The following is a 15,841-nucleotide window of genomic DNA, read 5'->3' as shown; positions in this document are numbered from 1 at the left end:
GTACCTGACCATACCCTAATTTATTCAAGTCATGAGACTAAGAGTCGTCATATGGAGCGACCTCTAAATCACCTCCGATCAAGCTAAAAAAAATTATGCACGTTATTGGATCATATTAGAATAATTTTAACCTTGTGGAGCAACATTCTATTTTTTTCGACTTTTTTGGACCACCCTAATATATGTGTGTGTATATATATATATATATATATATATATATATATATATATATATATGTATGTATGTATGTATGTATGTATGTATGTATCGATGTCGAAGTGAGGGATGGATTGTATTCAGAAATCGCACAAAAGGTTAAACAAAGCGATATCCTGTAAAAATAAAATTACACATTTTCAGCGGATGAGACACGTCCCAAGACACCAACAGCACGGCACCGCAGGGCCCAACACAGTCGGAAACGTATGGCTGTCTTATCGATGTTCCCTTGAGAGCATGGATACTTTTACTGAAAGGAACAACCAAGCAGCTTGGAGAACACTCGCCAAGCGGCTTAAGCACTCAATCAAGCACTCTAACGAAGCGGTTGTTAAACGGCTAGTTTGTCACGCGATTAGTCACTCATTTAACAGACACCTCCTGGAGACACCCGAAATGTCAAGCCACGAACGTTGACGTCTCCAGATGTTTATAAGCATTGCAATGTACCCAGCGATTCGTCGCTATGATGAACAGGCATTCGATAATATGAGTGAGGAAAGTGAAAACAACAACTTTATCGTTAATAAATCGCTGAAACCTGTTCCAAGTCAAGACATGGTTGAGCAGGCAAAAAAACATGGCGGCTTCAGACCCCAGCGAGGCTACCCAGGAAACGACTTAAGACCCAGAGAGCGAGATGGCCGAGGATCGTCTGATGAAGGACATATTAAATAAGGCCGTTAATTATCTTCAAAAGGTGTGTTGTAATTAACCCAAACAACCAATTTTCACTCTTGCACTTCCTTGGAGTTTTCTGGTATGCATGTAAAGTTTCAGGTTGCTTAAGAAGGAAGGAGAAGGATTACATGAAGCAATTAGAATGGCACTCGGTCGAGCTCATACCCCCGCCAGGCTGAAAAGTTTACATTTTGTATCCCACTGGTGGGCCGGACCTGGATCTGGATCTGAACTAAAATCAAATTTTTCTTGTTCTTGTCTCCCAACTAACTCGTCCCACCTAGTTTTGTCATAACTCGTCCATAATTTTTTGACATTTCGTGTCATATGTCGGTTTAAGCCCCATCACTCAATGTTGAAGAATCACTTTAAAACTTCTCGGATCCGGATCTCCACCAAAATTGAATGAATTCATCCTTGTCATAGAGCCAACCTGTCCACCGAGTTTCGTCCGACTCCATGCACAACTTTTTGAGATATCCTGTTCACAGACAGAAAAACAGACAGACAAACAGACAGGGGCAAAAACATAACCTCTGTCCACCGAAGATTATGGAATAAACAAAAATAAATGAATCGGTAAATAAACTCAGTTCTAACCGTTGCCACACTTGATCAAACCAAACATCACAGATTTCTTAACTGTTCTTATCTTCGGGCAAAAACATACGCCTCGCAACCAGCTCGAGTGGGAGCTCCATCGTATTGGGTCACGTGACCAGCAGTGACAGAGTGAGGCTGCACTGGCTGACGCATATTTGGATATTATATTTTATGGATATTTTCCAACGGTTTGTTTGTTTGTTTTTCTTTTCTATACTGGGATATTAGCAGGAGTTACATCAGTATGCAAGATTTCCGCTTTCTTGCCCACCGAGAAAACACGAAACATTTGATTTGGCAGTGAGTGAGTCAGTGGTTAGAAAAAATATATATGCTGTGGTGTACTGCAGGTAGCCAGTGGAATGTCAGACACACATGAGGGTGTTTCCTGAGGATTTTTTGAATTGCAAAGGAATCAGTTTATCATTTAAAATAAATATTTTATTAGAACTGAATGCCAACAAATTTGACAGTACCCCTGGGTGGAGGAAAAGTAAAGTGAATGATTCCCACTACACAGGCTGGTAGCACAACACAAATGCCCTTTCCCAGGTAGGTTGGGCACCATCTCCCGAACAGTCTGTATGCGACATGGTGGAACTTCTTATGTTATGGACCATCAGTGGCATGTGATCCATGCTGTTACAGGGGTGTATGATCCATATTGGTGCCAAGCAACTTTCAAGATGTACTCATTTTAACAAATGGGGCTGAAGCCTGGGTGATCCGTGATGCAGAGAAGTTTGTGATCATATGACAGGGCCATTCCCTTCACTTGCTCAATGTCCCACAGTATTGGTTTTCATTCGTTGTTGGCATGATCTTGCAATGACCACATTGGCACCTTGAACAAGAAGAAATGCAGATATTTAGCCATCTCCATTATGTGAGGGAAATTGGTAAAACCCCAGACAATAGTCACTTCTCAATACCCCCCAAGATGAGCATCGTGAACTGCATGGTGGGAAAGAGAGGTCACTGATCAGATCACTAACGTCAAAATTCACCTTAATAAAAATAACAAATGCCTCACCAATTGAAATTCCGCATCGAGTTGAGATGAGCATATTCATCTTCTTCCTTGTCCTCCTCAACCAGTTCGATGATGTCGATGTTCTTGTCATCAGAAGGCTCTGTTTGATTTATGTGTGGGCCTTATTCCCATGTCATTCGGCTTTTTTGATCCTAAGCTGAGGTCGGTATCTTCATCGGTAGAGGGGGTCGAACTCAAAACTCGAGTCTGATGTGTAGCTATCATTGTTCAAATGTTCTGCATCACAGACGTTGTGTCATTTGACGTCATCTTGTGGACTGAGTCAAGTCACAGGTCAGCCTTGTCGATGTCCTGAGATGACGTCATGTGCTGGATGGTCGTTTCTCTGGAGCCCACGATAAAATCCCCATTTTTATTGTCCATCCATCCATCGGGCCCATAATCTGTGCAGAGCGTTGGTGCTGCCGAATCAGACTCCTTGGCTATTCGACACAATCCTGGATGGGTCGCCACTCCGACACAGTATACCAGCATGCTGGCACTCATTTTGCCGATATCGGAAGGATGACAGGCCGAGTTAACCCCACCTGGTATTCCTTCAACAGCCGAGTGGGGTTTGAACTCGGGACCATTGGATCCCAAGCCCACCACCCTAACCATTGAGCCAACACCAGGTATATTTTTTATTGTCGTAACAATGGAAACTGATTGAAACACCTTCAAAACATTTATAAGGGTGTGTTTTTCTATTATTTGATATATAGAGAAGGCATATGCCTGCTACCATTGTGCTATAACTTCAATACTGCTGCATTCACCCGAATTTTCACTGCAACCTCTGTGACATAAGTCCATTGTCCTCACTACTCGGGAGTTACTATTGGCATTGTTCTGCCTTTGCTCTCTTAAGGTACAGTAAACCTTTTCTTGGATTATGTAAAAGCAATTGCAATTGCCAAGGTGCCCACACGACTGAAGATCTCTCCCTTATTTATTAGTTTTCCAGATTAGTACGGTCTGGTTAAAGCTCTTATACGTAATTATTAAGCCTTTTTACAACTGTCCTACATTCCATAATTGAGTCATGCATAGTGCTTTGTTGCAACTGTTTTTGCAATGTTAAACTGGGTGTCCTGTCTGCCAGCGTTATTTGGTGAACGTTGCAGATCCAATGGTGTCCTTAATGAAAAGTGGATGGCTTATCACCGCCAATCTTAACAAATTACAAATTTCTTCCCTGACTGACTGCTGGGAAGACAATGACAAACCACCCAGCATCACCCTTGCAGACAGCTGCCATAATGAAATAACTGCCTCAAGACCGCTAAATGTTGGATGCCATTGCCTTGGGGGTGTGCCGGCTTCACAGAACCGCAACACTACATAACATTAATTGCAGGAAAATTCTCAGGGACCATTGAGTATTTTTAAGTCAACGTTAAGCCATCCTAACAATATTCCATCGTGGCTGGTCTACGATTAATCCAACCTATTTTGCAGAAGTGAAGCAAAATTAAAAATTGTTATTTTACGTAATATTTTCTCACCTTCTTTGATCATTTTTCTTTCTGTATTTTCATGCCGTTAGATCGCTTTATCCTTTCTCTTGATCAAAAATATATTGGATGACAAAATTGCAGATCCTCAGAAAACGCGTTTCTAATGCCTCTCCATATTAGTGGGGCAACTTAGCTAAATATAGCATCACAATTGTGCATTTTGTGGGGAGAGCACCAAATTTGACACACTCGTAGCCTATCATATTATGAACAGATTTGGATATTGGGCCATCTCAAATTCAGCCGCTGATGGCTGTGGCAGCCATTTTCCACTGCCATCAAAAATTTTGAGATGGCTCAATATCCAAATCTGTTCATAATATGATGGGCTACTAGTGTGCCAAATTTGGTGCTTTCCTCACAAAATGCACAATTGTTATGCTAAGTTGCCCCACTATATTATCCATATCTCTGACAAACTCTATCAGAATGTCAGTTATAACGGAGGTGCCATGGTGTCCAGACTGTTTCAGTTATCTGTCAATTTCACTCTGGCTGTTGGGATTAATTTTCGTGTAATTGCTCCTCATACACAAAAACGTGTGGCATTGGCTCTAATTACAGCCTATGTGATTTTGAAACCATTCAGTCTCCAAGAAAGAAAAACGTTTGAATGGAAGAGAGGAGTGAAACAGCAAAAATATTTCATGCATTGTGAGTGGAAAGGGCCTAAAGACTCTATAAACCACAGATGAATGTCTCTCCTGAATTGTGTGATTATATTTTTCGAAAAAGTGAAACCTTCATTGAGAAAAACAACACATTCAATTCCACCTGCATCAAGTCGAGAAGCAACACTTGGGTTTTTGGCAGGTGCCAAAACTCCTATTGGCTCTCCCCTGAAAACTCTTCGACATGACTGATGAAAAATGAAACTCCATCAAACCATTTTAGCCACAACTGCTTTAGAAAATTACAATTTTTACCTCTGCCACCAAAGGTGGAGGAAGCTTATGTTTTCACCCGTGTCTATCTGTCTGTCTGTGAGCAGGATATCTCAAAAATGTGTGTACAGATTACGAAACCTGGTAGACAGGTTGGGTGTGTGACAATGACGAATTGATTCGATTTTTCGAAGGTCCAGATCCAGAACGGGATAGAATAATTTTGTAAATATTTTAAGTTATTCTTCACCATTGAGAGATGGGGGCCAAAACGACAGAAAGCATGATGTTTCAAAAAGTTGTGCATGGATTATAACAAAACATGGACGATGAGTTGAGTAGCACACAATAAAAAGTACATAAGATTTTGGTTAACATTCGGATGCACATATGGCCTATCAGATCAGGTCAGTTTTGGGAGCATGAGCCGGAGCAGCGTGTCACTGCATCCACTTTACGCCGGAACTCCAGGGGCCTCTGACTGGCCATCCCCCAGGCAGATGCCTGGCCCATCCCCATCTCCATGAGATGTGGATCAACCTGCTGCAACCACAAGGCACGTGGTCGGCCCATTGGCCTCCTCCACTCACGAGGCTCCCTCGCTGAGAGAATCTGGTGAGCAGGATCAGCATCAGGAAAACAAGCCACATGTCCATTCTACCGCAACTGAAACTCATGGATTATACAGGTAAGAAATCTCATCTGAGTCTGTCTCGCCAAACACTCGTTGGACACAAAGTCCAACCAGCGATGGCCAAGGCTTCTCCAAAGAGACCTGGTACAAAAGGAATGAAGTCTCTGGCTCAGATCCCTGGTCAGAGTCCAAGTCTCACATCCATAGAGCAAGACTGGAAGCACCAAGGACCTGAAGACTCAGACTTTCGTCCTCCCACTCAGGTACCGGCAACACCACACCCCATGATCCAGTGAATCCATTATTCCCCAGGCCTGACCCAGACATCTGTTGACTTCTGGCTCACAGCTAGCAGAGACACGAATATCACTGCCAAGGTAAGTGAATCTCTCCGTGACTTCAACATCCTCGCCACAAACAGGTACAGACAGGATAGCAGAATCCAATATGTCATTGAAAGCCTGGATCTTAGTTTTGACCCAGGAAACCCATAATAACCATTTTGAAGAAAGATATCTCGAGTTTCCGCAAAGATGATTTCATAATCTGTGAACTCAAGGTCAGAGATCTTGAGATTCCTAAACGATGCACCGCAGCTTGATCTCTCTGACATCCTCCTCAGATTCCAGTCCATGCATGCACTGAAAAGTGTGGGGGCAGTACACATTCGTGACCAACTCCAGTAACAAATGGAAATAAGTCAGAGATGGTATCGTCACATCTCACAGCACTCTCAGCACCAGAGTATAGTTCAGACATCAGATTGCTCAGTTTTGGTGGCATCCCAACAAGAGCAAGAAGCCTCCAGATGGCATCCCGATTCACTGAATCAAATGCTTTGCAGATATCAAAATTGGCTGCAAGCAGACCCTGCCAAAACTCTCGTCTGTGTTCGGTGAGGACCCGGAGGGCAAGGATATGGTCAATCGTTGACCTTTTTGGTGTAAAGCTTGACTGCTCTGGGCGCTGGTGCTCAAGTAGATGGTGGCAAACCCTGTCAAGAATTGTCCAAGCAAAGACCTTCCCCGTCACCCATCAGGAGTTGTTGCAGTCCTGGCGATCACCCTTCCCTTTCCAGAGGAACAACAAGGCCCCTCTTCCAGTGAGTTTGGATGATGACTGTGTTCCAGGCAGAGCAGAGAACTGCATGTAATGACATGAGTACAGCATTTCCAACACTCTTGAGAAGTTCAGCAAGGATGCCACAGATCCCAGGAGCTTTACCCCTTTTCAAGTGGTTCATGCAGCCTGTTTCCACAAAGGAAGGTGGATCACAGTTCATTTGGAGGGTCAGCAATAGGGCGAGTACCACCCCTGACATCAAACTAGACAGCTGGTGGATCAGCCTGGTACAGCTGCTCAAAGTAACTATCCCAGCAGGCCTTCACTTTGGAGTCCTCTGTCAAGAGCCCACCACCCTCCGCTCTAACTGTATTCCACTGAAGGACGGGCTTGGAGGAATGCAATTCGTAAATACAACTGGAGGCAGGATGAGAATCACTTGACCGCAGGTGATGCTCTACCCCCTCACAGATTCCTCACACTTCGGCCTCCTTGTCCACCGTCAGCACATGTTCAGTTTTACGCTTCAACTCCCTGAACAGCTTAGCTCAGCCATTAAGCTTGGTCCTGTGACTCTGGTCAATGCTATCCAGTGTCGCTTGACAGACAAAATTATTCTTCGCCCGATTGTGAGTTCCGAGACATCCACCAGCAATATTAAGGATGGTGGTCTTGAAGGCACTACACAACTCACCAGGGTTCCCCAAAGCACCTAGACCCCCCCCCCCCAAATCCCCACTCAGCCTGTTCACAAACACCTCAGCTCCCCTCTCATCCCTGAACTTGACAACATCCACCCTCGGCTTGGATAGTGCCATTCTCCCAGATTTAAGCTGGAACTTCAGAGTTGCTACCACAAGCCTGTGGTCGGTATTGAGTGACTGAGCACTCCAGTGGTCCCAACAGTTCTGGATCAACTTCCAGTGACCATCAATGAGCACATGGTCAGGCTCCTTTGCTACACTACCGGTATTGGAATACCACTACCGGTATTGAGCCTGTTGTCACTGAAACCATGAACTAGCCACCCTGAGTCCATGACTTCTTGCAAAGTCAAGAACTTAGTGCTATTCTGGTTCACAGTTCCAGACCCATGGGGACCAACACATGTCTCATAACCATCCCGATCAGTGCCAGTCGATGCATTGAAATCCAGAGACCAGGGAAACATCACCCAAGGACTGAAGAATCCTTTGTCTTATATTACGCTCGTTGACCTGTGTTACCTAAATTATCATTGGAGTCAGCTTATTGGACACAGCTACAGCAACTCCTTGGGCATGGTAACCATCAGAGTGACCTGACCAATCGGAGGTGTAACCACCCGCCATGATCTCGCCACTATCCATTTTCTGAACCTCAGAGAGTGCAGCAATCCCAATGTTCAAACACTTCAGCTCCGATGATAACACAGATCATCCTCTCTTGGGGATAGGACATTCCAGGCACCCACCCGAAGGGACCACCTCAGGTTAACCCAAGGAGACCACCATCTGAAGGACGACACCTCACCACTACCCTGACACACATTACCACAATCTGACCCCAAAGGGTTACGCTGTGCTTTTCTTCCGATCATCAGAGTGGGGGTCCCGAACGCTTTGCCACAATCCCATCATCCGGTGAGCTGCCCTGCAAAGGCAGAAAACCTTCCAAAACAGGCAGAATTCCCATGGAGTGGGTTTTCAATTTTCTTTGCATTTTGCTTGTGTTTTGTGGAGTGAAGGGTTTATAGTGGCCGGAGTGCAAATCCTGCCAACAACCTCCTCAAAAAAAAGTAACCCAACTGCAGGAGGACGTCCGCAGACAGTTGGGCATGAGTTATGGATGGCCGTTGGCTCACAAAGAGCTCCTCCGCCCTTTGTCAGGTTTTGTTTATCACCGTGCTGGTTGTCCACATTCATACCCCCTCCTCACCAGGAAACCTGGTGGGGTCGATGATTTAGTCGTCGACAACCCGACCCTGAAACAGGTTAGTGCAGGTTTACATGGTACCTGTTGCAAGTCACAGATCTAATATGGCCTGACCTGACAATAAATCTAATCTGGCCTGGCCTATCATTGGGAAACAAAATGTAAACTGTTCAGCTTGCCGGAAGTATGCCCTCTACCAAGTGCCATTGTAGTTATCTGAAGTATTTGTCATTTTCAGCTTGCAAGTTAATTGCAGTCAATGATAGTCTGGTTGAGATACACACCACAAGTGTGTATCTACCCTCAGGAGAGCCAGAAAACAACATCTTTCTCATCTCAAGTCTGAACTCTCAAACCTCTCTCCCTCCTCAAAATCGTGGTGGCGTTTAATCAAATCTGTTTCTGGTGTATGTTCCCCCTCCAACCCCTCCCTTACCTCAAATGGCCGCACTGCTGATACCGCACGTGAAAAAGCTGAATGCCTAAACTCGGTGTTTGCAGCTAAATCTTGTGTCCAAACCCCATCACCTTCTCTACCCACTTTACCCAGTCGCACCCAACTGTCCCTGGACTCAGTGTCCTTTTCTCCTGACAAGGTGGAGAGCTTGCTTTCAAACCTCGACTCAGATTCTGCAACCGGTCTCGACGGCATCAGCCCACATGTCCTCATAGCCTGCTCTTCTGCTCTTGCTCACCCTCTCTCTGTTCTATTCACCCTGTCATTTGCCCAAGGTCATCTGACATCTGCTTGGAAATCTGCTAACATCATTGCCCTGCATAAAAAAGGTGCAAAAACAGATCCCTGTAACTACAGACCAATCAGCCTTCTCCCAATAATCAGCAAGGTTATGGAATCCATCATCGCTTCAGACATGAAATCCTTCCTCTTCTCCAATTGCTTGATTTCCGTTCATCAATTTGGTTTCAGACCAGGTCACTCTACCCTGGATATGCTGCTTCTGCTCTCCCATCAATGGATGGAGGTCCTCAATGCCAGACTGGAAATCTGAGCCGTATCCCTGGACATATCATGTGCTTTTGACACAGTCTGGCACCCTGCCCTACTCACCAAACTCTCTTCCCATGGTATTCAAGGCCATCTCCACTCATGGCTCACAGACTTCCTCTCCTGTCACAGTCAACGTGTGGCCCTAAATGGAGTTCTTTCATCCCCTCTTCCTGTGCAGGCTGGAGTTCCTCAAGTAGTAGCGTTCTGGGCCCCGTTCTTTTTCTGGTTTTCATCAATGATCTCTCCAACTCTCTGGAAAATCCTCTATATCTCTTTGCTGATGACTCCACCCTCTGCCGTACCATCTGTCATCCCTCAGACCGGCAAGCAGCAGCTTCTTCGCTCACTGCAGATCTGGATAAAATCACAAACTGGTCCAACACGTGGAACATGTCTTTCAATCCAGACAAATCTCACACTCTCACTATGTCTCTTCGAAAGGACCGTTTAGAAAACCCCCCCATCCACTTTCTCAACAATCCTCTGGAAGAAGTCTTTTCTTTCAAGCTTCTGGGTCTCACTATCTGCCATGACCTTTCCTGGGGAAAGTCACATTTCCAACCTCGCCTCCAAAGCCACTCGCCGACTGGGAATCCTCCATCATGCAAAGTCCTTCCTCAGGCCCTCTTGAGCTGCTGACCACTTACAAAGCTTTTGTCCATAGCCTGATGGAGTATTGCTCTCCCTTCTGGGCTGGTGCTCCTGCCTCCCACCTTTCTCTGCTTCACGCTGTCGAAACCAGGGCATTTAGGATCATCGGCATCTCCCGCAATGAAGCCGAGTCTTTGGGCCTCGCACTCATTCACCGCAGGTTGGTCGGTGGTCTTTCTCTCTTCTACCGTCTCCTCTCCAGCCTTGCCCCCCCCCCTGCTCTCTCTGCGATTTGTCCCCACCACATTTCCACAGGGCGCTCAAGGTCCGCCAACAACCCCCTTCTGGTAAAACTACCAAAATCACGAATCACTGCTCATCTTCACTCTTTCATTCCTCTTTTTCCACGCCTTTGGAATTAACTTCCTCACTCTATTCTTTCCCATTCTTCCCTCCAGGCTTTCAAAACAGCTGTTCACCACCACCTCTTATCTTCCCCCATCCAAATCCTCGATCTTTTCTACCCCTGATAATCCACCCAAGCCCACTTCCTTCATTTCCCTTGCTTTCCTTCCTGAAAGTCCCTGTAATGTCCATCTTCTCTTCCCCATGTTCCCCGTCCCATCCCTCTCCCTTCCACAGATCTCCTAATGTGTCTGTTCCCCACTGTTTTGTCCCTCCCACTCCCACCCCTCTTGTCTCATGTCCCCTTGCTGTGCATTGTGTATTCGCTCTCATACGACCCTCGACAAGGTCTACAAAAAAAAAATCTCTATTTAAGTGTACAGCCAGAGTAATTACCCTCGCCAGAGGAGAGGGTATTGTAATTGGTCTGTAATTGTAAGAGGGAGAGGGTCTGTCTGTTTGTCTGTTTGTTTGTCGGCACAGAACTTTTGTGTTTTTCTCTGCAACCGCATGTCGGATTGAGACGAAATTTTCACCATTGGTACGACGACTCGTATAGAATGTTTTGATGCTAATTATGATGTCATAGGTCACATGGTGTGGCAGCCATATTGGAAAAATGGAAAAACTTTGGACCTCTTTATCTCTGAAACCACACCAAGGAAAAAAATTGAAACCTTTCACCGAGGCAAGTACTCTTCATGGGGAATGAGTGTGATTTTTTTATGACATCAAAGGTGCTCTCATTATGACGTCATAATTGCATATGTAGAAAGCCAGATCCGATCAGTATGAAGATTTTTGAGGGTCATCTAGGGATAAAATAGTCCACAGAAAAAAAATGGATGATGTTATCGGTCACGTAATTTGGCAGCCATATTGGGTTTTTTTTTTGGTTTTTTTTAAAGACCTTCAAAAATCTTCTTCTCTGAAGTGGCTGAACAAATTGAGGTGAAATTTACACATATGACCGCCTGTCCATGAGGAACAAAAGGTTCACACATTTGATATGATAGGTCACATGGTTTGGCATCCATATTGGATCTACCCTAAAACCTATAAAAAGAAATACACCACTTTAAAGAAGTCCTGGAGAGGGTCTGCCATCTCTGATTGCTCTTTTCTTGTTTTTTTTTTGTGAGAATATGACAAAGGTTGTAAAATAAAAGGTAGAATAAGCACGTGTTAGCATTGCCAAGCAACCGGTTTGAGTGTAACTGTCATTCTCTTGGATCACGTGACCCACTGTGTGCAGAGCGAGACTGCACCGGCTGACTTTTATTTCCGGATATTTTCGTTTACGGACATTTTTCAACATTTATGTGATTTTTACTGGGATATTGGCTTTGAATTGCATCAATATACACAATTTCAGCCTTTGAGCACACCTACAAAATACTAAACATTTATATCAGTGTGTGTGAGTGAGTCATTGGTTGGAAAGATATATATGATATATCAATACCCAATCACATCTCTCTCATTATTATTGGAGGGAAACAAACAATCAGCTCTCACCAGATATATTATCTCCAGGTGGATCGGATCTTTATAATTAACCCCTGCTCTTCCAGCCAAATAAAGCTGTATAAAGCAAATATGAAAAGCTGCACGAGATGAGCCCTTTGCTGTTTCAAAGCCTACCCAGGTTCTTCTACAGCTGTTGACATTCACAAGTAGTACATACATGAGAATGTCATTGTCACACACCCCCATTCACTGCCAGACTGATTTCTTCACATACATATATTCATCAGTCTGGGAGTAGTTTGGAATTAATAGTATGTATATATATATATATATATATATATATATATATATATATATATATATATATATATATATATATATATATATATATATATATATATTTTTTTTGTGATGTACGAGTTAAATTTATTACAAAAATGTCATGTGATGCAACCTTTGCAACAATCCTCACCTCTCTCTTCTCTTCTTCAATTTTTTCCTGCATAAGTTGTGCATTGTTTTCACTTAGCATGCAGTTAATAAGATTTCATGTTTAATTGATTTTGTTGCATGTCACCGAGCAGCGAACTATCGGGCATTATGCTGCAGAGCAGGTGGAAGATAAGGATTTAGGTGTTAACCACAATCCCAAACACGAACAAAATGTATTAATAGAGGTAATCAAGGAAAATACATGTGGGGTCCTTCCTTTTTACATCAGCGCAAAACTTAAACAAACAATGATTTTGTTTCCACTTTTCCAATTTCCTTTGTGGACACCCAACAGCGTGCTTGAAGTCATTCCACTCCAGCTAATTTTTTGTTATTATTCTTTTATGCTGCATTTCAACATGCATGTCATTACTATTTCTGCACAAGAGCACACAGTGTGGTCCAAGGGTGAACTTGCCATGTGTGATGTGCCGTTAGCCCTAAAATACAGACTCGATGTCCTCAGTGAATCATCACAGGTCCAGCTTGAGCTTTGTTCTGTGCATAATCTTTATAATTTCATTTATTTTAACATGATGATCACAATGCAACCTCGTCTCATGGATTTTCAGTACATATATATATATATATATATATATATATATATATATATATATATATATATATATATGTGTACTGTATATCCATGAGACGAGGTTGCATTGTGATCATCATCAACTATATATATATATATATATATATATATATATATATATATATATATATATATATATATATATATATATATATATATATATATATATATATATATATATATATATAGTTCTTTCTAACCAGTGACTCACTGACTTACTGACTGACTAATATTAAAGACTGGTACCTTCCGGGTGATGTAGAAAGCTGAAATTTTGCGTTCCAATGGACATCATAGCCAGAACACTGGAAAAACATCACGGAATCGTCAGGCAATATCCATAAATGAAAATATAAATAAATGAATAAATAAATAAATTTTAAAAAATAAATGAAAAAAATGTCGGTGAGTGACCTGAGACAATGAGGAGACATGGTAATTTTGTCTGCTGATGGACATCAAAGTCGATCCACCAGGAAAAATCACAGAACCGTCGGAAAGCATCCGTAAATGAAAATATAAATGAATGAAAAAAATAAATAAATGAAAAATCAAATGCAGGTGAGCAACCCAAGACAATGGGGAAATACTGTCTGTATGCTTACACAATGTGTAAGTACACCCCACTAATATATATACAAATATATGTACATATATATATATATATATATATATATATATATATATATATATATATATATATATATACCCACACATATGATTATGTTGTTTATGGCAAGGAAGCTTGCTATGGAGATGAGGAAGTATCTGTTCACATTGTCATTATTATGAAGTGGTAAATGGAACATCACAGGGAGGTAATAACCTAACAACAGCTTTCATGTAAAGCTCAGTAGTTTTTTTTTACTAAAATACAGTATGTCAATATATGTATGACTGTAAACCGACACACACTAATTTTGCACTTATCAATTTACACCATGGCACTCACAGGTTGTGGACTATGAACGGCGACAAGGCTATACACTCAAGGTGGAGGCTGTGAACCCCACACCAAGTTCCAGGCACACTTGGCCTCCAGGAGCATCTCGTGACGTGGCCACAGTCCATGTGACGGTTCTTGACGTCGATGAGCCACCGGTCTTTTCTTCAGAACACCGGATCTTTCGTGTTCAGGAAGACCAGGCTGTGGGCAGTGCTTTGGGATCAGTCACTGCCCGAGACCCTGATGCAGAAAACTCCCGTGTGCGGTGAGCTGAACTCCTTGTGCAGTGAGCTAGACCTGTGTCCAATGAGCTGGATCAATGTACGGTGAGCTTATTCTATGTTCGCGACTTGAATATCCGTGTGGGTAGCTGAATTCGCATGTGGTTAGCTTTACGTTTGAGGTACCACCACCATGTTTGATGAGTTTGCATGGTATTGCCGTTTGTCATTTTCTGTTTGGTGAAGCTGAATACCATGAAGCCAATTGATTCATTTTATAGTCAGTAACTACAACAATTATGACAATATCACCTTACCTTTTCCCTTGTGTGTGCAGCTCCTGACTGATGGTTGCATTATTTCTGGGGATGAAGCTGTTCCATTGATACAGTGCCCCCTGTAGATTAGAGCAAGAATATATACATTAGCCAAAGTCTGAGCTTGCACTCGCCTTCTTTTATATCTCCAGACAGTACCTTGAAAATATAGTCCAATGTGACATTAGCCAAATGTTCTAATTTCCTGCGCTCCTTGCAGGTGTGTGCTACATCAGTGAGTTGTGCTTCTTTAATGATGCACCCAACAGATCAAATACACATTTGAATCCTGACAAATTTACCTTTGCTAGACAGGTATCTATCTTACTCAACAATTAAAAGTAATAACTCTTATCTAATTTCCTTTATACCTTTTTTTTCTTTCCGGTTTACTGGCCATTAAGTTTTGTCACATGCATTGCACAGCTGTTGTCTAACCCCCAAACTTCCTTTTCCATCTTTACCCAAACTTAACCCCCAATGTTCTGTATTTTTTCTGTCATATTTTCTGTTGAAGGTATTCCATCGACCAGAACACAGATCTTGAACGTATGTTTGACATCGGGGAGCATTCTGGGGTGCTGACGTTGGCAAGGGCACTTGATCATGAACAGAATGTCTGGCACAACATCAGCATTCTTGGCACACAAACCAGTAAATGCATGCCTACATTCTCACATCTTAGCAAATCATCATATCTGCATAAATCATTCTCATATCTCAGCAAATCAATCTCGTATCTGCGCAAGTCATTTTTTTTATCGGGAAGGGAATGATCTCGTATCCGGAATGTGAAGGGGAGTTGGATCAAAATGTGTACGTAATAAATATGATGTCCCATTATCCACTGTAGGGCGCTCATTTTTCACCATAAAAGGAGAGTTCACCAGGGAAGTGAAGCAAAACATAAACAGCCCAACACCACAAATGACTAAACTCGTGAATTTTGAAAGTATTTAAAATTCGTGAACTATAGTATTCAAGTAAAGCCAATCAGAACTCGTAAAATTAGTGAACCAGTTTTGCCTCTGTGTCCTGAAAGTTCAGAATCCACTTCGTTATAAATTAAGTTTGAGGAGGAAATGTAAGAAAAGTTATCTCATATGTACTTGTGCAAATCAAAACGAGGGTGAGTAGAAAAGTATCCGCAATTATTTCTTAAAAACTGTGTTATGTTGACTACATTGATTATTGTATGTGCAGGTACGAGCACGAACTGTCTGCGCCATTGTGAAGCAGTTTCAG

The 15,841-nt window shown here is 42.7% G+C and overlaps 1 protein-coding gene across 8 annotated transcripts in view; it reads left to right on the top strand.

The window, feature by feature from the left end:
- The window catches only part of LOC147021661 (cadherin-11-like), a 348,953-nt gene that overhangs the window by 305,439 nt on the left and 27,673 nt on the right, over window positions 1-15,841 (top strand). For all 8 annotated transcript variants that reach the window (XM_085891880.1, XM_085891879.1, XM_085891883.1 and 5 more), the window contains 2 exons: window positions 14,067-14,323; window positions 15,114-15,250. In XM_085891880.1, the coding sequence (XP_085748006.1) occupies window positions 14,067-14,323; window positions 15,114-15,250 (394 nt within the window). The remainder of the gene's footprint in view (window positions 1-14,066; window positions 14,324-15,113; window positions 15,251-15,841) is intronic.

The sequence above is a fragment of the Eptatretus burgeri genome, chromosome 8 (assembly GCF_056783735.1).
Source record: "Eptatretus burgeri isolate ZD-2024b chromosome 8, Ebu_testis_v1, whole genome shotgun sequence".
NCBI lineage: Eukaryota > Metazoa > Chordata > Myxini > Myxiniformes > Myxinidae > Eptatretus > Eptatretus burgeri.
The sequence above is the reverse complement of the archived record's forward strand: the minus strand, read 5'-3'. Positions and strand labels throughout refer to the sequence as shown.